The sequence below is a fragment of the Anser brachyrhynchus genome (genome assembly GCF_964034855.1).
Source record: "Anser brachyrhynchus genome assembly, chromosome: 4".
In the NCBI taxonomy this organism is placed as follows: domain Eukaryota; kingdom Metazoa; phylum Chordata; class Aves; order Anseriformes; family Anatidae; genus Anser; species Anser brachyrhynchus.
The window spans coordinates 55,772,944-55,798,263 of NC_137698.1; the positions used below are offsets into that span (position 1 = coordinate 55,772,944).

A 25,320-nucleotide genomic window follows, 5' to 3' on the forward strand; every position below is an offset into this window, starting at 1 on the left:
GAATAGCTCTAGTCAATAAAGGTATTTCTGCCCACATTGTTGGTACTAGATAAACAAATCATTCCAGCATGTGTATGGCTTTATAATTATTGCAACATTGTTTCTGAAATTAATGGTATTTTTTGCTTAGGTATTTAAAATGAGTAAGAGCAAGTATAAATAAATAATTTAGATCAGAATAATTTAGAGTAATGTATTTGGAACTAATGGGAAGCTGTAATTGCTGCTGCCTTGATGTAAGAGTATGATTTAGGTTTTTTGCCATGACAGCAGAAAAGTCCAGTTATAGATGCTGAAATACAAAGTGGGCCAAGGTCTAAGCATGTGAGCTGGTTTAACAGGATGTAAATCTATGCTGGAGTTGAACTGTGAAGAATCAAGGTGTACAAGTACAAATTTGAGGTCTCAAGGATGGGAAGAGCTAAAAACGGGCAAGCGTAGGAGTGGTGCCCTGTGAGCTAAGGGCTAATTAATGAAGAGTTGCATGAAGGATATGAACATTTGTGAGCCTCAGTGTGAATACTGAGGCAGTGGCACCTCCACCAATGCCATGCAGGCCCCTACTGCCCCACATTTACACTGAGTAGCTTCAGCCAGCTCTGGTAACCAGCACCACTCCTTGTGGGTGTGGGGCAGTCCTGGTGCAGAGCGACCACCCCCACCAGATCTCCTCAGCCTCTGTGCCATGCCCTGGCAGTGAGGGTCCCCCAGGGGCAGTGGTGGCAGAGGGGTCTTCTCCAACTGTGGCTGAAACCCCTGAGCGAGATGCACCTGAACCAGCCCTCCTGAGATGCTGTGGGCAACCCCAAGAGCTCGGCATGGCACCGAGGTGCTTGGGAGCTGCTGCAGCACCTGATCAACACTAAGCAAGTTGGGCAAGGAGCAAACTCTACTGGCCTCGGGGGCTGTTGGGCCACGATGCCACACTTGGCAAGCAGCCCTGCCAGCACGGTGCTGCTAGGGGCGAGGTGCTTCGCGGGCAGGGAGCGGCTACAGCCGTCACCAGGGCTAGAAAGCCGTCCTAGGGGCTTTGCTGTATGATCACAGGCTGGTGAGGCCGGCAGGGTCCTCTGGAGGCACCTGCTCCAGCCCCTGCTCCAGCAGGGACACCCACAGCAGGGTGCCCGCAGAGACTGCGGGGTCTCCTCCTTGCAGATCCTCAAAAGCCGCCTGGGCACCCTGCGGCAGCGCTCCCTCACCCCCACTAATGTATCTGCGACGGGGGGCGAACATCGACAACTCTTTATAGGGGTGCACCACGACCACCTTCCCCCTTCCTGCAACCAGGCAGAAAGCACCCGACGTCCCCCCCGCCGCCACAGCACCGCCCCGGGCCGGCGGCCCGGCGCAGGCGCCATGCGGGCCGGGCGCGCCCCGCCGCCGGTGGGCCGGGCTGGGCCGGGCTGGGCTGGGCCGGGCTGAGCCGGGCCGGGCCCGGCGGCGCTGCCAGCGCGGAGTCAGCGGGGGCGAGGCGACGGGATGGCTCCGGCAGCGACCAGCGGGACCCCGCCGGCTGCCCCCTCGCCGGGCCCGACCGCCGCATGGCTCGGGGGGCACCGCTCCGCTCTCGGTGGGTCGCGGCGGGGGCGGCGGGGGGAGAAAATGGGAGCCGGGACCCCCCCCATCACCATCGGTCGGCCCCGCCGCTGCTCCCCGGGGAGCCCGGCGCTCTCCCTGCCGGGCACCGGCTGTTCGGAGCCCGCCCGGGCCCTGCTTGGCCCAGCCGGGGGGAGCCGGGGTGCCCCTTGCCGGGGGGAGCCGGGGGGGCCCTGCCCTGCCCTGCCGCTGCCGGGCTCGGTGCGCGGAGCTCCGGGGCAGAGCGGCTCGTCGCGTCCCTGCTGCTGGTCTGGCCGGGAGCCGGGTGGGGAAATGGGGAAAAAAAGTAACTAACTGTACAAAATCCGGGTCCGGTGACTGTCCTGGAGTTGGTTCGCTGAGCGGGTGACTCACGGAGTAGGAGCGGGTCGAAGAACTAACTGCTCCTGCTCGGCTGGCGGCTGTGCAGTTAAACCTGGCGTCGTGTCTGGGGCTTGGGAGCTCGGTTTCTTGGGGCCCTGAGGAACTCTGGAAGCTGCTCGGGTGCAGGCAAGCTCCGCAGGAAGTCAGTTTTTAAGTGACGTTTTCTTTGTTTATGTCTAACTCCAAATGTTGTGGTACTGATAATCTCAGAGAGAAACTGAGCTTGTCTGTCCTGTCTGGAGTGCAAAACGCACAGCAAGCGTACTGCAGCGTGCTCCTTCCTGCGCGGGTCTGCGCTCCTCACGCTGCCCGGGCTGATGCTCGTTTTGAGGCGACACGACTTCGTGAGTGCCTTTATTCCGCTCGGGTGGTAGGGCACCGATGAGAGTGCACCGGGCTGGTCGAGAGCAAACACAGTGGGAGCAGTTAAGGTGAGCGTGATTATTAGCGTGAAATTGGGAGCTGCGTGTTTCGAGAGCTTTTATACTTACCTTTGTAAATGGGGCATTACTGGTTGGCGCAGGCCGGCTTGGTCAGGGAGGGCTGAGATGCCTACCACCTGCTATGCCTTTTTCTGAAAGAAAGAGGGTCGGGAGGCTCGTCATCCAGTCCACCCTTTCTCTTCAGGAGAGCAGAAAGTAGTACCAGTAGGCACAACCAGGACCTGCAGGAAGGTGCTGAAGGTATTAATGGTATCAGACTCCCCCCCCATCTCTCAGTCCAACTAGGCAGTTTCACTGGAAGAGGCCAGCCAGCCTGAATTTTAGGTCTGTGTTGACTGGTAGTTGGTATGATGAACGGATGGATATATGTGGGCTTGTGCTGACTCTTTTGAAAAGCTATAAACAAGTTTGTTTCACTGAGCTTGGAGGCGCTTATACTGAGGAGCCGTTAGTATGCCACGTGTGTTGGTAGGATTTAGTGACTATACCTGTAATTTAGACTCGTAAATCAGATGAATAGGGCTGTACTTCTGAAAGCTGAAAGTTGCAAAGTGTAACAGGAAATGCAAAAGCTGTGAAAGAATGGGTCTTTTTTTTTTTTTTGCTCCTTCCTCTGAGGTTTATAAAATGCTTTCCGCTGTATCTTCACACAGAAGTTATACTGGTTTTGGTTAAAATTGATTTGTGACAGATGTCAACTAGTGTGAATGTTTGTTTGCACAAAAGCACTGATTTGCTGCGTTTGGTAGCATTGATTTCATGCTGCTTGCGCTTCTAAATTTACCAATAGTGTGGAACAGCTTCAAATATCTGATATGTCCAGGAGGGTTTTTTTGACAGCCGCATTGGTTAAGTGCACTTTGTTAATTGCATGGAGTGCATGCTGTATTTGAAAGCTGAGATCTGAGGAAAAGTGTTCCCGCAGAAATGCAAATGCAAAGCATCAGTTCTGCATGTTTTTGCAGTATGAACTCTCGGCTGCTCACATGGTGACCCAAGCCATTACCCCATAAGCACTGCAGTTTTAACACTGGCAAGTAGCAGAGCATAAGGGTTTTGTCTCAGTGTTTGCTCGGTATTACCAGCTGCATCTTGTATCACATAGAAGGAATGGACTGAGCCTCTCTTCCTGCTGTTCATAGCGTATTTTTTTCTTTTTTTTCATCAGGGCTGAACTGCTCTAGATATTTTTGTCTTCATTGGTTTTGGTTTTGAATTCTTAATAATGCCAGATATCCTCATGGTGTGGTTATTTGGACAGACTGGGCAACTGACAAGATTAAGTTTGTCCTTTCTTCTGAGCTCATAACAAGCTCTGTCTGGGAGTGTAGAAATTGCGATGGTTTAAAATAGCTGAGGGTTACACGCATTGTACACTGATGCTTTTGGCTATGCTTTGCTGTTAATGGGACCTGCCCTTGCTTAGGAGGTATCTCCTCTCTCAGCTCTCCCCCCAGCTTTCAGGGAAGCCCGTCTAAAAGTTTTTGTAGACAGCTTGACGAAACAGTGTTGGTATGGCATGTAATTGAGAAATAAATAGGGACTGGGAAAGAGTTTATCCTGGCAGAGACTTAACTCTCAAAGTTCAGAGGAGAAGGCTTTCCTTCAAAGACCCACTGCAAAATTTGCCTTTGCTGAGGTCATTACAAATCTTGTGATAACTTTAGTGAGCCAAAAACTCAGCCTCTAACTGAAGGGCTCTAGCAGGATCCAACATGAGGTACTGTGAAAGACTCAGTTCTACGGTTTTGCATGCGATGTTGGGTAGTGAAGGTGCTGCTAGGTGTTTTGTAAAGACAGGTCATCCCTGAGACCGTCTGCATGCATCTGACTGTTCAGGTTCAGGAAGTGGAGCTAGCTTTGGGTGAGGAGCCCTGGCACAGGCTGCCCAGAGAGGCTGTGGGGTCTTGGAGGTCTTCAGCAGCCGCCTGGACGTGGTGCTGGGCACCCTGCTGTGGGTGTCCCTGCTGGAGCAGGGGCCTCCAGAGGGCCCTGCTGGCCTCACTGTCCCGTGGTTCTGTAAAGCAGCGTGGTTGATCCGTCTGCTCTTTTGTTCGAGGTACTTCTTGTGACGAACTTAAGGAAGGTTTTGAAGTCTGTTCGTAAGTTCCTGACAGCAGACCTTGAACAACCTTGCTTAACCTCTAAGGCAATTGGCAGTACCGTTAGGAGTTGTCATTATGTTCTGTCATCATGTGGCTTCCTTTTCTCATCAGACTTCCTGCTTATTTCGCTTCTCTTTGTAGCTTCTGGTTACTACTACAAGGAAGCTAAAAGCTAAGCGGAATTGACAAACTTGCTGAATGTTCCTCCTAGATGATAGCATTTGTTGTTCAGTTCGTGGATATTCCCTAATGTACAATTTCCGTGAACAATAGGTGAAGCAAATGGTAGGCAACAGGTTGTCTTCCCTTACAGTTTTTCCTTTTGGAAAAAAAGCCTTTTTTAACCTGTTCCTTGCAGCCTTTTCTATAGTCTACCCTGTTCTCTATAGCTACAATGGTACTAGTAAGGCAGAGAAGCCCCAACAGTCCCTAAATGTCTTTATGTATGTTTTGACTTGTGACCAAAACTTCTTGTTGTTTCATCTGCTTAGTTATGCAAAGGAAATTTGACTCAGAATAGGAAAATCCTAGTTAAATTAGGTAACTCTTAAAAAGTGTATTTAATTTGAAGTTGGGGTAAACCGTTCTGGCTAGGTTTACTGTAATTAAAATAACTAGCAGCCTGTATTAAATCAATGCATATTTACCATCAGCGGTCTGTGGAAAGTCACTGCTCAGTGTTTGAATTATGATTCTGAAAAGTGAAATTACTGTGACAACTGAAACCTCTACTGCATTTTATTTTACTTACCTAAATAAGTTGAATGTACTGAACAAAAGTAAAGAGCTGATTTAGAGCTTGTTTCTTTTAAGAAAATATCCACCACTTCTGAACTGCTAAGGGACATAAGCTGGTCAGGTCGTTAAGTTCCCTAAAACGTCATTACCTTAGGGAATTTTTAAATGTTTTCTGAAGATCTTAAGAGTGAGATATTTAGCATGTATTCAGGAAATTGAACTAATAAAATTTTTGACTTTTGTCTGAGCTTAAAAGTATGTAATTGAAATAACAAAAGTTTTACATGGAATCATGCTTAAAATGAGTGCTTTATATCAAGGTGTAAATCCGTCTACCTTTATAGGTGTCCAGCATGGCGATGGGAGGTGTCGTAGCTTAATCCTATGTAAGTATACTTCCACTAGAGCCAGGAGAAAAAGAAACACGGGGTGTGATGCCCAGCTGCCTTTCCCTTGCAGCGTGAGCCTGTCAGGTTTGCCTGCCCATTTCTGGTGGCATTGCCGGGCTGTGCAGTGCTTTCATTGTGCCTGGTAAATGTTTCTAGGATCACATGGTGAGTTGAATGAGAAAGTGGTTCAGACGTTAAAGAAAGAAAAACAGAAAACGCCCGAGCAAACTATTTTTTTATTTAAACTATTTGAACCCTGGCTGATTCCCCCTTTTCCACAGATGAGTGAACTGGCACAAAAAGAAGCAGGGAGAGAACTGCTTAAAGTAATGCTGCTAGTGAGGTGTGTCTTCCAGCTACGCGAAGCTGAGATGTTTAAGCAGTGTCTTTCCTGAACATTTCATTTGCCTTGTACTGCACTTCAACAGGTTGTACGTCAAGCATACCTAATTTCTCCAACAATTCAATTGACATTAAGGCCAACAATAGTTTGTTTCTGTATATCGTGAGATTGAAACCTGTATTTCATTTTCATGCCTGAAAGCAGGAAATATGGTCATGCAACTCCTTGAACTGCATGGATATGGTAGTACATGTGTATGTACTTATATTTAGCAGATTGATTGCTAGAACAATCCAATTCATAAAGTATAAACAAAGCTCTTTAAAAGGTATGCTGTAATATTTCAATATGGCATGGGCATAATAGGCAAAATCTGATGTAACAGTCAGATTTATCAGCAGAGCAGAGAGGTTACATCATTGTTTATGGGTTTATTGCTGTAAATTAAACAATGCAATAAGTGGAATGTGCTTAAAGTAATCCGTTAGGATGTGGCTTATACTTAAGTTCAGTATGGGAGATTCAGAAAAATAAAGACAATGCATTATTTTAATGATGCATATATTACTTATAACTAAATTGTTATGTTCTTTGCTACAAAAAAAAAAAACAAACAAAAAAACCTTTTCAACAGTCTGAGCTGTTGTTTAAGGAATATTAAATCTTTCTAGAGATTGCACTTGTGCTTTATGAGAAGTCTGAGAACTGTCTGTTTAGATTAATGCTGAAGGCAAAGCTTTTTGCAGAACTGGAGCTTATCTCAGGGAGTTGAGAGCGATTGTGCTAAATATGAAATCTTTTCATGCTGCAGCAGCCGAGGAAAGAGTAATTCTGTAACCTGGCACAAGCAAGATCTGGTATTGTGGCAGTAGGTGCCGAGGAAGGACTTGTTCTGCCCCTCTGTTTGTGGTGAGAGGGAAACCTGTCCGTGTGGGAGCCGCTGCCCTTGCCGGCTCTCTGGCCCCGGGTGGCAGGCGGCGTGCTGGAACAGTTAATCCTGCTGGGGACAGCAGCACCGGGTGGGGTGGCCCTGCCGAGGTGCTGCGGACTCTGTGTGCTGTGAACCTCGGAAACTTGAAGGGGGAAGAAGGCTTATTACAGAGTACCTTTGCGTACGTAGTCCAGTCCAGCCTCATTCTTCTTACAGCCATCAAGATACTGTGGGCACAGAGGTTTTGTTGTGGTCAGGCATGGTTTTGCTAACGTGAAGTGTTTAACGAGAATGTTAATAGGCCTGGCTAGGCCAGGTAAAAGGTGTAATTTAATGGAAGATGAGGTGTTTTTTCCTTAATGTGCCAACTTTTTTCCCCATATGTTCTGTTTCCTAAAGGTTTTGTAAAATATTCTTGAGCCACTGCTGAGGTGGAGAGGGAGATCACGGTCTTTGGGTGTGGGTAGTAATGTTACAACCAGTATGAAGGTTCAGCCTTCATAAAAAGGGCTGGGAGCGTTAACCTGAGGAGTGCCTGGTGGCTTGCTTTTTTTTTTTTTTTGAAGGGTGGGGATCAGCTCTAGCTTATAAAAGACCTGTCCTGAAAACGTGATGGTGGCTCTGTCATTAGTTTCTTGTGAACTTGAGGTTGGCTTGAGTTCATGCAGAGGTTCTCGTTCGCTGTGAGCATTCAGTAGCAGTTGGGATCCATTTTCTTGTTTCTTTTGCATAATTTTTCTCTTCCGTTGCTCATGTCCAGCTTTGTTGGTTAGCTTTGCATTCTGAATCGTATGCATGTCTTCGGTGCCTGTCAAGTTGATGATCTAAAAACAATTATGCAGAACACTATTCGTTACATGTAGTTTATTTCCCCCCCCCGGCCCTTTATTTTTGTAGACGTCCTGCAAGACCATGGTTCCATGTTACTCCAATTACTTCAGGAAGGCTTGTTCTACAGATACTCATCTTTCCTTGCCCACGGATGCTTGTTCCTCCACCTCAGCTTGCTCGGTCTCTTGATGGCCTTGATAGAGCAGTTTGCCAAACCACAAGTATACTGATTCACTCAAGCGACTGCTTTAAAAAGCAAATGCTGCTTAAGGCATTTTTTCCTAAACCTGGATCATCTTGGTGGTCCACTTTAAAACTGTTTTCAGGGTTATGGTCTGGCAGGAGCAAATCCAGTGGGGTAGGACCAAGGGGACCTCACGAAGCAGTTTTGCATCTGGAGGAGCTGTAATGAACCACAGCTTGGAGAGCTGGAAGCACTTGCTCTCCGGTTTGAAGTGGGAATTACCTACTGTGGTTATGGAGGAAGGTCAGGAGATATAATTTGTTAGGGTAATGCATGCTGCTTTTGCCACAAAGAGGTGGAAAACATTAAAAAAATAATTGAGTCAAATTCATTTTGTGGCACTTCTCATTTGTCCTTCCACCTGTTGGTTTTGTTAGTGACTGCTGATGTCTTTGCAATCACGCGCTGCATCTTTCCCATTCATTCTTAAAATGGATAACATGCACCAAAATCAAAGCGCCTGTTTGCCTTACAGTTGAATGAATGCTAATTTATTAATACCTGTTTGAGCTTGTGATATATACTATTTCAGTTGGATTTCTTAGGTTCTGAACCATTGTAGTCATCAAAATAAAGATGATATGATGGCTCTTTGCCTGCCTAGGAAGTAAATTCTGTGAACTGGAGAAATTTCTAGCTGCTGCAGCCTGTTGCTTTAAGGTCTTTCCCTTCCCTCCTCAAGAAAAACAAACAAATTTCATTTTAATATATTAAAATGTGAATTAAAATTCTTAGAAAAACTGTGAAAGCAACTTTTTCAGTTATTTTTTTTTATTTTGTTTCCATGTAGTGAGTGTAAAAGAATTGCAATTTCTGTGTTAGATTGTGTATATGCTGATCAGTTGTCCTATCTTGGCATAAGTTAGAGCTACTAAAGGGTAGCTACCTAGTAAGTTCTGCATATAGTTATCTGTAGGGTAGCTGGCTTCTCTAAAAAAAAAAAAAAAGTTTTGGTTTTGTAAGCAAGCTAGGCCATTTGGCTTTGTCCAAAGCAAACATCCTGAAATTTTATTTTAGCATGTAGAGTTCATTCAGCCTCCACATCTATTCAGACGTTTGTTTGGATTTCCTTCTGTTTTCTGCGTTCCTACTATTGTGTAGCAAATTGGTTCAGAGGAATGCTTAGTGCGTTTTTTAAAGCTAAGGGAGGTTTTGATCAATTATTTCAAAAAAGTGCCAGTATTTTTCACTTTGAGCAAGTCTTGTGTATTAGTTATTACTGAACTGATATTCAAAGAGTTCTGACAAATTCAGAAATCCTTTAAAAGTAAATGGATAGTGTTTTGGTATAAAGAAAATTTAAGATAAATATCTAACTGCAGTTTTGTGTATCTTTTCTCAGCTATCTGTCACCTTACTGCTATTTTTCAAATACAACGTAGTTATATAGCTGGCACAGTAGACGTGATTATGGAATAATGCTCTTTCTGCAATTTTCTGGATATTCTCTCTTTTTTTTAATGAGGATGCAGATGGTTTTGCATATTTCTCTTGTGGAAGTGTCAATATCATGTAAGTGGTTTTCTGATGAGTCTTCATTCCTTCAACTGATTTAATAGAAAAATTATGAATTACCTCATCTGTTTTAAAATAAGTAGGTAGAAAATAGGCTAAAATACAATGTTAGTTTTTTTATTGGTCTCTTTTGTTGTTATTCTAAAAATGTTTTTCAGCTAAAGTCGAGGAGAATAGAAAGTAGAAATGCAAGAATATTATTGCATATTGAGTAATATACAGATCTTTATAAATGAGGTGTATGTGCCTATATACTCTAGGGTCTCAGAAGGAATTTTGAATATGTGAACATACATTTTTTGGATTTAGCTGAGCAGTCGAATTTAGTTGCAATCAGATGTATGCTTTAATATCTGATGTATGAGAAGATGCTGAGATTTTAAATCTGTGTATGTGCCCTAAAGGTGGTCAAATATTGGAACAGTTTGCACAGAAATATAGAATCTCCATCCTTCAGACTACATAGGTACCTGAGCACCCTGATCTACTCAGAGCTGCTTTTAGCAGGGTTTGGACTAAGGAGCTTCAGAGGTTGCTTCCAATCTAAATTCCCTATGACCTTGTAATTCAAAAGGCCAATCTTTAACATGGAATATATACCCATTAACTTCATAGTTTAATATTAAAATGCCTATTTTTTGTTATTGAGTTCGTGTTTGACCATGCTACAGTGTAAATACTGACTGTTACAGGGGTGAGCTCTAAACCAGTAGAGTACACCTTGCCCTTCCAAGTCATCGCAGGAGGTACATCCCATTAATGCTCTTGGGATTTGGCCATACTCACAATTTTCTAATGGCTGCAAAGGCATTTGTGGTCTATTGTAAAAACTGCGTTTATTCCATTACGCAGGCAACGGAGAGTTTGTGCAGGTCTTGGAAAGCCGCGGTTTACAGACGACTACTGTGACAACTGGCAACAACAGCACGCCTGACCACCTGGAGTATATTGCCTTTGCATTGGTTCCTGTTTTCTTCATCATGGGTCTCTTGGGGATCCTCATCTGTCACGTCCTTAAGAAAAAAGGGTATCGTTGTACAACAGAGGCTGAACAAATAGAAGAGGAAAAGCCTGAGGAGAAAATAGGTAACCAGTGTGTCTAATACACATCTTTTTATTGTTCCTGTATGTTGCAGCTAACATGGAATAACCCATTGTGAGGCTTCTGTCATTTCTCTGTCTGGATTAGACATCACAAATATTAAGAGAAGTATTTTTATTACTGTTTATAATATCTATTATAATATGGTTATTTAATATGTCTATTACTTTTTGATTTCTGCTGGTCAAAACTAAGCTTTCTCTAGCTTCCCACACAAGTTCTTTAGAATGGATTATGAGTTTACAGAAGGTTTGAAGTATCCAATGTATTTGTTTGTAACCATACACTGCAACTGGAGTCCCCAGTTTGCTTTTGTGCATTCCACTTGCTGGTGGTAACAAAGTATTGAACACTGAGGAGCCACAAAAAGCTGCTGTTAAAAGCCTAAAATCTTAGGTTTATGTTTAGCAATCTTATTCTTGTGTTGTCATTCTCATCTTCCATCTCATGATAAATCTGCGCCTTTGGGCTGGCTGTCTGCACCCTTCTTTTACATGGTGCGCTGCTTACATTTTTTCTTAGAGATACTTCTTTTGTGCTCTTGTTTTATGGCTCTTTATTCCCATCTTCTCTCAGGGGGAAAAAAAAGAGCAAGGAGAGTGTGTTATGTACAGCATTTGGCTTGGTAAAAAGACGGGCTGAATCACTTGTCCTTTCTCCCAGTTAATTGACAGCCTGTCAGGAGGTCCATAAGACGTGCCAATTACAGTGCCTCAGCAGTAAGGTAGAGCCCGTGGTAGAGCCAGGTGTTGCAGTGATGATGTACTGCTGTGTTCTTCAGCACTCACTGCCTGGGGCATGCACTCAGCCAGTGGGCATGCTTCATCCCGTAGCTCGAGGGAGAGGTGACACCGCGGTGAGTGGCAGTGAGAGGGGACAGCTTCTAGGTCTTAGCTGGAGGAAGTAGCTGTGTAAGTTGCATTATAAAGTTGTAGCCATCAGGATGAAGAAGCTGAACGGTGGGTAAAGAGACAGGGAAGCCCCGAATTCCCTTCTTAGAGACAAATTCAAGGCCTCACCTATCAAACTTGCCTCCATCCTGTGATGTTTTTCAAGGTAGATATGCCTATAGACATTATGTCTGTTAGGGAAGGGCAGAGCTGTGCCTTTTACTTTTTTTTTCTCCCCAGTCTTTCAGTGTTCTGAGGGTATTCTGGGGAAGCTTCCAGTATTGTTATTGACAGCAGTCAACCCCAAAAGTATTAAGTATAGTCATGATGCTTCTCTCCTAAATCCCTTCCTCCTGTAGTCTTATGCGAATCTTTTATATATTTACAAATTAAAAAAAAAAATCATTTCATGTCCTTGTGGTTGTGGAGAAAAGCTTAATGGATCCTTCTTATACTAGAAGCCAATAATACTTAATTTAAAATAGTGACTTGAGACAGTTTAATGATTTTGTTTGTTTGTTTTCTTCCCTATGTTTGGGATTGTTTGTGTCTCCTAAGTAGCTATAAAAAGAATTTTGATGTGTGTTTATGAAAATATTGAGCTTTTTCAAGTCTTAAATGAATGTTAAAGCATTTTTTATAAAAGTATCTTTAATGTAACATCTTTTGTGGTTTTTGTTTTTTTTGAAGGTGAGGTATTTTAGTGATTTTTTTTAAATAACTAATTTTTTTTCTTTTGAAAGGCCAAGCTATTGACAACATACTTATTTCCTTTTACAGAAATGAATGAAACGGCACATGAGAATAGTGACACTGTGGGACAAATTATTAACTACATTATGAAAAATGAAGGTATCGTACGGTGATATTGAACTTAGGAGCCTTTGTGGTGGTGTCTGATAAAAGCTTTTGAAAATATTCAGAAGTTTGATATGCACATATGTTTTCATTTAATAACCTTTATGTAAATGCTTAACTCTTTGAGAGTGCCTTCAGGAGGTGATCATTTCAAACAAAAAGGAAGTTTTTTGCTTACCTGAAAATAATTTTGTCTAGTAAGTTTGGTTCAAATGTTTTCTTAATCCTCTATTAGGTGTTTATTTTTTTAAGCTTTTTGCTTATTTTTGAAGTACAAGCTCAAGCTTGTTTTCTTAATATTTAAAGTATGTCAGATTCTAATGTTTTGACCAGATCAAGCATTTTGTCTCAAAATGGTTCCTGGAGCTGTTCTCTGATGAAAGATTTGTATGTAACTGAAAGAGTAGAGTAGACTAGCTCTGACTTTGAATTTCAGACCTGATATCTTCATTTGTTGTATGCACAAAATACGTGATAAAAACGGTATGACTGGGAAAAGTAAAACCACACAAGCAGCCTGAGGACTGCTTGGTTAGTTCAGAACATATTTACTAGTCAAAAAAACATGTAGGAGACCATAATTTTACACTATAAAAACCTTTAGTCTTTTAATTTTACATTTGTGTAAATCAAAGGTCTTCTAAGCATTGAGTTTACTCTGAGTTACCTGTGAATGAAGCCTAGTGTTCTGGAAAATGTGTAATCTTATTTTTCCCCCTTTAATAACTCTTAGGGCTTTGAGACTGTGTATTTTTCATCAAGGTTGGGATTAGGTCCGCTTATTTTTTTCCTTAGAACACGTGAGCAATATGTAGTTCATGGCTAGCAATTATTTCGTATCTTTGTAGGGCTCATTTGAACTGATGCTTTTTACCTTAAGTTGCTTTATACATAAGAGGTGATGAGGCACCTGTGATCAAATGGATGTTTTAAGATTTTGGGGGATCTTGCTTTGGTAGTTTTGTGCAGATGGTTGTTACATGACTTGTATTGGAGCAGATCTTTGAGTACAATATGAGCTGTAATTTGAGTAGCTTCTGTTAAGAAAATTCCCTAGAATTCTCTCTTGCCTTTCTGGAGATATACGTAGTGCGGCTATCTTCCTTCTAGATAAAAGTTCTTTGAGCACCTTTAATTTTACTATTTGCTTTTCTAAAAGTGGAGCTGTACGGTTTTGAAGAATTCTTTCTTCTCATTACAGCAAATGCTGATGTTTTAAAGGCCATGGTAGCAGATAGCAGTGTCCTTGAACCTGAAAGGTAATTGCTCAACTTTTTAATGTGTGTTTCCTGAGGCAACTAAAAATGTACCCTTTCAAAGGGTTTTATTTCCTATGCACTTTCCTAAGACTATATCACTTACTGTAGTTGTCAGCTAAGAGGATAACAGCTTGATTTCCTTGTCATATCTTTGAGTCACTACATTTTAATGTAAGCCCTGCTATAGTAACTGGCTATTCTGGTTGTATGTTCTAGGTCTGTAAAAAGCATTTTATTGCTTCTTGGGCTAAAGATTTACAGAGGCTGCAAATAATTGTTTACTTTAGGGTGCGGTTAATTATGAGGCGGTGTAGTCCAAACTTGCTGCTGATTTGAAAGAGCAGAAGCAGTGCTTGCTTCGTTTGTATGGATGCCTGAAGTAGACACCTGTTTCAATGTCTCCTTCTGTTTTAATCTTTTGCATTATAATTGTGGTAATACACGTTGGCTGGCCTACCTCTTATTTTTTTCCACTGCACATCTATTAAAAAATTTACATAGAGATAGTAGTTTAGCCCTTGAGTTGCAGACATATCATTCTGTTTACATATAGGTATAAGTACTTTTAAGTATTTTTAAACTGAGTCTGTATTACTCTACTCTTTATATGTAATCCTATTCAAGGCAGAGAAGACGGAGATTCAAGTAGTGCTGTCACTAATAAAATTAAGTGGGAGCATTCTTTTAGCAAAACCGAGTTGAATGTGCAACCATTTATCTCCTATTTTAACATGAGGGGCTTGATTATTGAAGAATTAATTTGAATTTAACAGAATGAGTTCTTAAATGTGGGGATTATTTTGAAATTTTATATGGTCCAGCAGAAACGTTTGGTTCAATTTCAACTCGGACATTTTGTGTAGGTCTGTGTAATGTTACTTGGAGAGTTTGACTGTTTGAGTGGTGAATGAAAATATAAAAAGGGGAAGGGAAAAGGGTCTTATGAGGCCACTGAAAGATATGATGGTTTTCTCTTGCATAATTTGTCAGACACTTCTAAAGCTTTAGTAACTTGAGTGCAAATCCATTACAATTTTTGTATGTTCAGTCCACTGTGAAACACTTCCTAATAGTAGGAATAATAATAACAAAGCTAAATCTGCACATCTGCCATTTAGAGCCATTACTTCTTGTCTTTGCTTCAGACATGTTAAACAGATTCTATTTCTCGTATAAAATTCTTTTATTTATTTTAAGACCATTAAATGTCTCCTGTTGATATTCTTATTTTGAAAATAAACATCCAGGTAATGGATGTTTACCATGGCAGGTTTTATGTCTTTGTACTTTTTGTTCTCCTTGGACTCTCTTATTTTCTTGAAGTAACATTCCTAAAACTGGATGCAGTGTTCCACGATCAAAGCTTAGAATTGTAACTTTATTAGGTTGACAGGTTGTGTTCTTATTTCCATGGTGAAATTTGTCCTTTTAAAGCAACAACATGCTAATGATTCAAGTTCAGCTCGTGATTTTTACGTTCTTTGTCTGAAGAATGTTTACCTGGCTAGCTGCTTTTTAATAAAGGCTTTTGAAGTTTTTTTTTGTTTGTTTTTCTGCTAAGGGACTGAAATTTATGTTGCAACACACCTAGTATTTTTGATAATACTTCTGTATGTGTGAGTGTCTTTCTCACACTTTCCTCTGATCATCCTCATTTCTGGTCTCGTTCTTTACAGATACTATAGGTGACCCAAAGTTCACAGATTCTTAGCTATTCTTCTATTCCATTATCCAAGGAACTATTTAAAACTCTGACTATCATCAGGACCAGAATAACTACGTTTAGTATGTCTTTCCAGTTTCACAGTAATCTACTGATATGTAACTTTCTGATATGTCTTTTTTAAACAGGGTGTGCTACCTTAAGCTATAGTAATTTCACCTGTAACACACTGAGTTCTAGCTTGCTTTGTGAGAACATGTTGTAAGGCAGTGTCAAAACTGATGCTTAAGTCCAAAAGTACATTTTTACTTTGTCTGTGTTGTCTGCTTTTCTGTTTTAGGAGAAAATCAGATTAATTCCATTGGTTATTCTCTATAGATGCATTTTTGGTTGTTGTAATGCCTTTTCTTTTTTGATTTACAGGTCCTTTATATATGCTTAAAAAAGCATATATATATATATATATGCTTTTTTCTGAAGCTTAGACTGAGTGACATGTTAATTCCTTTTCTCTGATAGATATTTAGTTTTGCCTCTTTGCAGTATTGTAGGACTATGTCCTTTTCCTGTGAGTTCTTAAAGATGCCATAACAACTGTGAAACACCTTTATTAATTCTTCAAGTGTAAATTTAATCAGCTGATCAGATGCTTTCCTCTGTATATGTCCAATTAACCTATTTTTCTCTATTTTAGCCTGATCTTTTTCACTTCCTTTTACTTTCTAGTAGTTATATTAACCACATGACTCCTGAAGAATTAATTGATGGAAGTGATTTTTAACTGCAAAAATATACTGGAGGGAACCTTAAACCCCATATCCTCACAAATAAACTGTCCCTCAAAAAAAAGGCTGTTAGATACAACTGAAGGTTACACTTCATTCTTTTTTTTTCTTTTTTTTTGAAACAGGCTTTAATAGTAAACTCTGCCTTTCCTTTATACTTTTTCATATAGCCCTTCATCTCCTGCCACTCCTGGGAGTCCAACGAGTCCAGGGTCTCCTTTGTCACCTGGTGCTGCTCCATTTAAACACAGCTGCAAAGGCCATCACTTCCATACTGTTGGAGGAGTAGTAGAAAAGGATGTTTGTACTCGCTGTAGCCACAAACGATGGCACCACATAAAGCCAGCTCACAAATCCAAAGAACACAGAAGAAGTCGTCTTGGAGAGGTTACAGTACTTTCTGTGGGAAGGTAAGATTGATGCCACTTTATTGTATACTTTCCTTAGGGATGCTACAGTGGTCCGTGTTGGATCAGCTGTCCATTGATTTAACTCTATAGAATCAGTGATTCTGTTTTTTAGAGTAAATTCTTCTTCTTAATTTGATGTTTCTTGATTAACTATGATATAAAATGACGTAATTCTGCTTCCAGTTAGTTTTAATTCCTATCTTATATTGTAGTTGTCTTAGAAAATTACTGTTCTTAGTAGTATAGAATCTGTGGATTGTTTTAAAAAGCAGGTCCCTGACAGTGCTGTTCAGCAGCAGTGTGTCTTAAAAGTATGCACAGGGAATAGAAAGGAAGATTGCTCTGAAGTGGAGCTGGGTATGCATGGGCATGTGCTCTAATGTCTAGGTCTTCAGATGCCCCTGTCTAAAAACATGTGCATATCCATATCTTGGATACTGAGAATGACCTAGATAATACCCAGGGAAATGCAACTGAGTCTCTCTTTTGGACACCTCAGATTTAGAGTCACAAAAGTGGAGCACAAATCCAATTCCAAAGAACGGAAAAGCTTGATGTCTGTTACTGGAGTGGAGAGCGTCAATGGTGATATGCCTGCCACGCCTGTGAAGCAGGAAGCAAGAGAAGCACCTGCCACACCTGCGAAACAGGGGACGCAAGAGAGGAGAAGCTCAGAGTAAGCAGCAGGTACCAAATGTTGGGGACTAACACCGAAAGTGCTATGTTGTGAAATAACTAGGGTAGTCAGTGAGGAAAAATAAGGTTGAAAGTGTATCTGAGCCACGTGAAAACTCATCGGGCAATTTTGAAAGTTTCTATAAATGCCTGAAAAAGTTATGTTTGATCAGTTAACAGTAAATTGGTGAAGCCTAAAATAGGTACCAAATTCTTGTCTAATTGCTTATTTAGACTTTGAAATTAGGATAGATGTGGAAATTAAAAGCTGCTTTGTGGAGGTGGCATCCCTGCTCCAAGAAATAAAACATATGCATATTAATTATCCACAGTAAATGGATAGTTCAGATCTTAGTGACAATGTGCTGCTGTCCCGAAAGAAACAAATGCTGCTGACAGCTGCTTCACTGGAGTAACTGTAGTGCTGCTTCCTTATGCTTGCTGCCCTGTGCTGTGTGTATCAGCTGACTGCTTACTAGATGCCTCCCTGATATGTCAGTGGAGTTTTGGCTAATAAGAATGGAGACACATGGAAATGCTCATTTTGCAGGGATCTGGTAGGTTACCAAACCAGGAGGATGGGGTTTTCTTGAGTTGTTAAAATTCAATGAATTGCTTGAGGTATCTCATTAAGCATGTTGAAAATGTCTGGCATGTTTTTGGAATTCACCCGTGACTACTATTTTTGTTTTTGGACAGTTGACAATGTACAGGGGGTAGAGATATGTAAAAATAATACGGTTTCCTTCTAATTGATGACCAGTTAAAGGGAAAAGGCAACTTCACACAAATGCGACGTGAGAGATTGACACTTGGGAAAGGAAGGACTTCTGACATAACAAAATAAAGGCACTAGATTTGAAGAAAAAGAACAAGTGTACAGTGACAAACTCTTTCTATGAAAGAGCCTAAAGTGGTATGTCAGCCCAGTTTCAGACTCTCGATAACCTCAGATATAAGAAGGAAGCGCACAAATGAAAATTGAGTGTGTTTAAAAAAACAAACAAACAAAAAACCAAACCACTTGAGCATGTTAAGGTAGAATTGTGAAAGGCCAAGGTGTGAGATGAGGGCTTTCCATAGTGTTCCTTGGTATTCATTAAAAAAGCATTCTGTAACTCTGCTAATTTAGCATGGAAGACAAATCTGAGAGCTGGTTTGCTATATGGCTTACTTCCTCCCAACCTTTACTGGCAGTACAGAGATAAATGATTGTTAAACTGATTGTATTTGTCTGGACACCATGCCACAGCATTAAAATACAACCCCCCTGTTATTTTTTTCCATCATTCCTACTGAGAAAGAGGCTTAGAGGTGTGCTATGTTTCCAAATACTTAAAAAGCTGTGGTGGGAAAATTGAGTGAACTTTTTTTTCTACTCAGTGGGTAAGAAGGTAAAAAGCAGGATATTTCATCACTAACTGCACCGGTATCTTCGTGTCCATCTGGGTTGTTTTGTTACTTCTGTAACCTTTTTCTTTCCAATACCTCCAATGGGAGTGTGATCAGGCTTAGTAACATGTCCTTTGACTAATGGGAAGATAACGTCTGTCTTTTAACAAGAAAAATAGCAAGAAAGAGGCATATATGAAAATATAGTTCATTCCAATGCACTTGTGCACTTGAAAAGATGATTTTTTTCCCCAGAATAATCTAGAAATGTTATATACATCAGTTTTCTAATTTCCTTTCTCTCCTAAATAAAAGAAAGCTGTTCTCTAACTACATAAAACTTGTTCTCTAAGTTTGACCTATTACTACTCTAATCTAAAAATAGGCTGCTCTCTAGAATAGAGTAGAGCTTAAAAAAAAAGTCCATCTATGGCAGTTTTCTATTGTATAACCTCCCTTAGGATTTAAAATGGTGCTCTTTCTGAAAACAAATATTCTAATGGCAGAGAAATAGCTCAGTGGAATCTGTTGTAAAGTTCTCTCCAGTCCAACAAAACTATTTTGTAAATCTGGGAAACTAGCCAGGCTTGTTTGCTCTGTAGTACAAAAAATAAATAGCTTTTTCTTGAAAGCCTACCATTCTCTTCCCTAGCATGGTTCTGTATCAGTTTTTGTCAACTGCCACGAGAAGCTCTTCATACATAGACAGATATTAGCTAGACCCCTGTTTCAATTACTTATTTCAACTTCTGATAAATTATTATAGCTTAATTTACTGAAATTGAACAGATAAGCAATGTTTAGGACTTCTGTGTCTGTAGCCAATAAATGTTAAAAGCATATTATTTTAGAGAATTTGGCTCAGATCTTCAGATGTGGAGGAAGTAGGAAGGCACAAATGTGCATGTAGCTGCTGCCAGAAAAGGTTTGTTACAGCTTCTGGAGGCAGGGGACTTGTGCTTTGTGGCCTGGCTTTAGCTGCCGTTACTGAGAGTTCTTGTACTTGGAATTTCTGAGTGGGGCAGTACTTGAATGATGTAATGTTGCCAGCTGCTTGTGTTCACTGCTACTCTTGAGTTAATTTCCCCCCCCCCCCCCCCCACCTCAAACTGACAAGTTCTTAGTACTTTCCTGAAATGAGCTTTGCAGTGTTTCAGCTTATCCTAGCATTTTGCCGTCTGCATCTTTTATGTTTAGCACATCTCCAGATCTCTGAGGTCCATGTTGTTGAGCAGACTGCATTTCATTGTTTCAGTTTACTTAAATTTTTTTAAGTGGTACATAAAAAGGAGTACATATATGGCAGATAGTTAGTCCAAATTCTGAGTGGAGCTCTTGCAGTTCCACGGTAAACTACTAAGAAGACAAAAACTGAAGTTAGTGTTGTGCTGCAGCTATGTCATGTTTTCCATTCCTAGTATCCCTTTCAAAGTTGTGTATGCTTTGCACTGCAGTGCGATTTATCAGTTTGTGTCGGTGTTTTTGTCCATCCTTTTCATGATTACCAGCTGAATTTTTAACTCCTTTACTTTCTAACTTCCCATCCTAAAATTTGTAATGTATAACCACCATGCTGTGTAACTGTGGCATTTTTTTTTCCATTCCAGAGCATCTACTGACTTTTTAATTGGCCTGCTCATCCTAGAACTAACTTTTCTAATCATGCTTATTTTTGGAATTGCTTTTTTCTTTTGCAGGTGGAGCTTCTAGAAGAAGTTTGTCTACTAGCACTTTGGAGAAAACAGAAAACTCCCAAGAGACGCGTACTATTTAAGGAAATATATTTATGGCACCATAGCATTTTACAAGTTGTGACGGCATCCATGCAAGGTTGATGGTTTTTCACCAGTAAAATCAGTAAGATTTAGGCACTTACTGTTGAACCTTGCGGACCTCATACCAAATGTTGGGCTTCATCTTCGAAAGAAAAAATACATATACATTTTTGGACAGGAAAGATTAAAAAGCCTTATCAAATAGTGTTTTTTTAATACTTAGACAAACACTTTTTTTTTTTTTTTTACTGAGCTCAATATTGTATGTAATAAGATTACCCTATGGATAAGCTGTTTACCCCTCTGGTCCATCTGGATACTTCTGTGTTCTTCCAGAGTTGACAAGCATTCACTGAAGAGAAAAGTCAGGCTTCAGAAGATGAAAATACTCTGTTAATCTAACTGTTAGTCGCCGAGCAAAACGTACGAGGAAATAAGCAGTCACCCAGATCTGCATGTGTGCCTTTAGTATGTAAGCCCTCTGACTCTGTGAAGGGTAATTCACAGGATGGAGTATTTTAGCTATATGTAGTTTTTAAATGATACTATTGTCTTTCTTGCCCCTTGATAACTACTTAACATTAGGCTAAAGAATATCTTTTTCTATGCACTTGGGTGAACCTTTGGGAAGGTCACTTTCCTCTAGGCCATTTGTTCTCCCGTTTTCTTGTAACTGCTTGCTACTATTTGAAGAATGCCTAATAGTTTTGCCTTTCTCTTTTGTTTTTACCCACAGGTTCCTTATTAAGCTAAGGCAACATATTTCAACCATTAGATAAGCATATGGAATATATGGCATTAAAAATTTATGGACTATGTACTAAAGTACTTCAGAGTGGCTTAATTGGACTGAGGGTAGCAGTTCTCATTGGCATTGAAATCTTAAGCCATTGTTACACTACCTTAATGTTTTAAGTGTGACCTACTGCTAAAAATGGCAGTGATGGTTTTATGATGTTATTTTTGTGTCCACTTATTATGATCTCTTTTGTGTTTTTTTGGGGGGGCGGAGGGTGGGGGAGGCGGGGGGGACCTTTGCAATACTTCAGCAAACTTTGCTGTGTGAAAGAAACTGAAAAATAACATTTACTCCAAGTGCCTAAGAATATAAGCTGTTGTGTAATGCGTTTTAGTAGAGATTGCACTATATTCTGAGAACTATAAAGTAATTTAATCTGATCTATGAACTCCATGAAAATCAGTGCTTGTTTTGAATTTGGTATGTTTTAAATTAATGCTTTCAGTCCTTTCAGTCTGAGTGCTCTAAACTGCGTTTCTCTTTCAGATGTGAGAATAAGGTTTCTTCAGCGGCTTGTGTAGTCTTAACAATCAATGTGTACAACAATTAAAAAAAAAAAACAAAACACTCTTGTTTACCATGTTAGATACTGCCACATCTTGTCAGGAAACATGGAGTTTGCTTGACAGTTGCTGGGAAGTATGTGCTGTGATCATCTTCATTTGACTAATCAGTTTATACTTCTAACAGATAATGTATTTAGGGAAAACAAACAAAAACAAAACCTAAGCCCTTGGAAAGAAGTAGTTTTTTATTGTAACTTCTAAAATTCATTATTTTCAGAGATAACTGTCCATTTTTGAGTACCTAGAATAACTTTGCCTAAAATAACTCTTTGACCAGGACTGGTACTTGAGTGTTTAGCATCCATGTTCTTGATAATTTAAGACTGGTTTATAACATCTCTTCAACATGTAAGTATAACATAACTACCAAATTCACCTTATAGGCATACATTTGTTAGATTCTTGCTTTATTTCTTCTTCGAGCTTCACTTGATTTCTATAAAGATCTAATTTTTCTAGAACAAGTTAGTCAGTGTTGGTTATAGTAGTTGACTTTCAATTTCTAAGAGATTGAGAGCTATGGTATAAAATGTTATTGGAAAAAGGGAGTATTGGGCAAAGCCAAGCAGTTTTAAATAGCTTTCAGAAAGGAGATATGCAGTTATAGACTGTCCCAAAAGCTTTTAAAAAAAAAAAGTTTTTACTTTGATAGTACTGTGTTTTAATGCATGGTGGGATATACGGTAAGGTAATATGCCAAAAGGATTAAAGAAAGCTTAAACAGAAATACCCTATTTTTTTACTTAATTTAAAAGCCACTTCTATTTTGATTCCATTAGAAATATGTAGAATAAAAGAAATAAAAATGTGGTGGACGTGTAAAACATTGTTTACCTGTATGAAGTACTTACAGAAGGTATTATAAGATCTGGTATGTGCAAGAACCTAATTTGTGCATTGCTGCTTCGGTAAGAGGATTTAGAAACTGTGCCTGTTTTATTGCCTTTAACACTACACTCTGCAATTTTGTAGTGATGTGGATATTGCCATATTAATCAGCCTTTCCTAATTTTGCATATCAGATGTATTTTTAACAAAATAGTTTATATACAACTTTTGTACTACCAAGCAGTAAATAAAACATCGATTCTTAAGCTTGCTTGTGATTTCCTTAAACCTGCATCCGTTGTATGAAACTTAGCCATTAAGCAGTCTGTGTGAACTCCTAATGTGTAATGCAATCTCTTTGCACTGAGTTTTTGTGTATGGAGGTAGTTGTGTGATATACTTGAGTTTTATTTTCTTGAGAAAGAACAATTCCAACTGCTACTTGTTCTGTACTTTGTCTGAGGAAGAAAAAATCTAAGATTTAATCAAAGCTGTTATCTGACTGAAGACCTTTACCTTTAAGGTATCAGGACATTAACGTCAAATACAATACAAAGTTAAAACTTTTTTCTTAATATGCTATGTTCTCATTATTCTCAATTGTTTTTTGTAAGGTATGGAAAGAAAAATTACAAATGACAGGAAGCTCTTTGCAATTGCTTCCTCTATGTCTCTCAGTGATATGACAATGCTTAATTTGTTACATTATGTTCTCACAGATGACTACAATCTGTAAATGGCATTAAAATGAGTTTTGCTCTCTAAACAGGGTGAAGGAGGCTCAAAGCAAGATGTTATGGCTAGCTGAGATGTAATTATCAGTGTTCCAACCATCCTGTTGGCACTTTTTCTGTTCGTTATTCTGATGTTTCTAGCTGCATCGCACAAGGTCTGTTTTGAGGTCTGTATCTGTTGAGTTTTAGTAGTTTAAAAGCAGCTATGGTTTATATTCAGAATTTAAAAAATAAAAATAAAAAATGGGGGGGGGAGAGGGGGATAGGGGAGAATCCTTCCAGGCCTCAGCTTTCTAAGGGAATTGAGACACTGCTGGGAACGAATTTCCAGAATTTGAACACACTTTCTGATGCCAGAAAAGATAAGGATGGTGGTTATAATTGTATAATACACATTCTTGTATTAAATATGCATATATTATATAAATAAATTGTTTAACATAATTAAACAAAAAAGGATTGCTGTACTGAATCTTGAGAAATGCTATTATAATTGGACTGACATAGATAGATCAGTTCTCAAAAGAAATGTGAAGTTTCTTTTTCCAGCCCAAAACTTCTTTACATGGCTCATATTTTCTTCCCAATATACAATTATTATTTTTTCGCAGAGGCATTATGCCAAAATTCTGCAGGCTACCTCACTTTACTGTAGCAAAACAGATGAGGAAGCTACTTCTGTCTTTAATAAACCCTGATTTTACAGGTAAAGAGTGTGTGTACAATGTATTCTTGAAATACAGTAAGGATTAAACAGTTTTCTTTTCACGTTTCTGATTTTCTGTGTAACCAACACTCAGTTGAATGGTGTACTGTACTGTACTTGGTAGCTCTTCATTTGGTCTTTCTCAGCTCCTTCCCTGTTTTTCCCAGGTACAGAAACTTTGACAAAATTGGTACCTCATAAGATCCTTGTACTGACAAGTGTTTGTGTCCTGTGTGGAAAGACAATGTAACTCCATCCAGCTGGTCTCATTTAAAAAAAAAAAAAATGAAAGTGTCTTTCAGCTTGAAATAAGTCTATGGGTGGTTGTCTTATCTGTGTGCTTTCTGTGGAAGCTAACCCTGGGCTGTTCCTGTACTCCTGAAGTGTGTGCACACAGCTGGGGCCTCTCCTAGGCCTGGGGGGGAGATGTTGCTGGGTGGTAGAGTCAGTCTGAAAGACAGATGGGGAGATGGGTGGAGACAGTGTGATGGGAAAAGACTGTAGAAAAGGGTGTCAGTTTATTTTATTTTTTTAACGTAAAGGGGAGATGTGGCTGGGTGGTACAGTCAGACTGAAAGACAGATGGGGAGATGGGTGCAGACAGTGTAATGGGACTGTAGACTGTAAAGACTAAAGACTGTAGAAAAGGGTGTCAGTTTTTTAACATAAATTGAGCTGGTACTTCACTGAATACTGATACAAAATGATGTGGATTTAAAAGTGCCTTATTCTTAAAAGTTCTAGTTTCATGTTGAAGGGAGCAAACAGTTTATTCTGGTTTGATAATGCTGATACCTACTGGGGTGGAACATGAGCATCTGTTTCTTCTAAGGAGTTAAATTTCCTGGATGTATAATGGATGGTGAATACTCCCACCTGTGCTCTGCAGGTGGTTTGCAGTGCAAATCAACTTGTACCTATCTAAACTGGGCTTTCTGCACTTCAGGGCTCTTCTTTCCTTTTCCTTGCTAGGTATGTAATACTACTGCTAACGAATAAACAAGGAAACTTGGTACAGAGTGATTAAGCTTTGGCTATCTAATATTAACGAACAAAGCATGGGGCTTGGCTAGATAAAATCTAAAACTCTAAACTGTTTTTTCTTTTCCTAATGTTTTGTGAAGTCGTGTCTTTGGGAGTTTTGCTTAGAGTTTGAAGTTGGTTATCTTCTACAGATGTTAGATGGAATTTCCATTTCTTTTTCTTGTTTTCTCTACATTTTTTTTCTTCGATTGTCAGGCATGTACAACAAGGTGCCACCAGTCTTTTCCTCTTGCCACAATTTGGTATCATCTTTTGCTCTGGATGCACAATTTCTTCCCCTTGCTGCCTAAGAAGCACCACCTGTGGCAGGGCTGACTTGATTTTTGAACTGCCCCT

General features: G+C 40.1%; 1 protein-coding gene across 2 annotated transcripts; it reads left to right on the plus strand.

Moving 5' to 3' along the window:
- The first annotated feature begins 1,362 nt into the window (after positions 1-1,362).
- On the plus strand, positions 1,363-22,766 carry RELL1 (RELT like 1). Of its 2 annotated transcripts, none has more exons than XM_080588769.1 (7): positions 1,363-1,570; positions 10,351-10,584; positions 12,271-12,342; positions 13,550-13,607; positions 16,226-16,465; positions 16,965-17,141; positions 20,230-22,766. In XM_080588769.1, exons 1-7 carry the CDS (start codon positions 1,480-1,482, stop codon positions 20,240-20,242), a joined length of 885 nt encoding a protein of 294 aa, XP_080444895.1. In that variant the 5' UTR covers positions 1,363-1,479; the 3' UTR covers positions 20,243-22,766. The 2 variants fall into 2 exon arrangements, with proteins under 2 accessions (XP_080444895.1, XP_080444896.1); XM_080588770.1 differs by having other exon boundaries at positions 1,365-1,570; positions 16,965-17,152.
- Positions 22,767-25,320: the final 2,554 nt, after the last annotated feature.

What these genes read in the sequence shown, in the direction of transcription:
- RELL1 (XM_080588769.1), top strand. Translation starts at nt 1,480, where the DNA reads ATGGCTCCGGCAGCGACCAGCGGGACCCCGCCGGCTGCCCCCTCGCCG. An exon ending in CTACATTATGAAAAATGAAG is followed by an intron (nt 12,343 to 13,549) that starts GTATCGTACGGT and finishes TTCTCATTACAG; the next exon opens with CAAATGCTGATGTTTTAAAG. An exon ending in AGTGTCCTTGAACCTGAAAG is followed by an intron (nt 13,608 to 16,225) that starts GTAATTGCTCAA and finishes TTTTTCATATAG; the next exon opens with CCCTTCATCTCCTGCCACTC.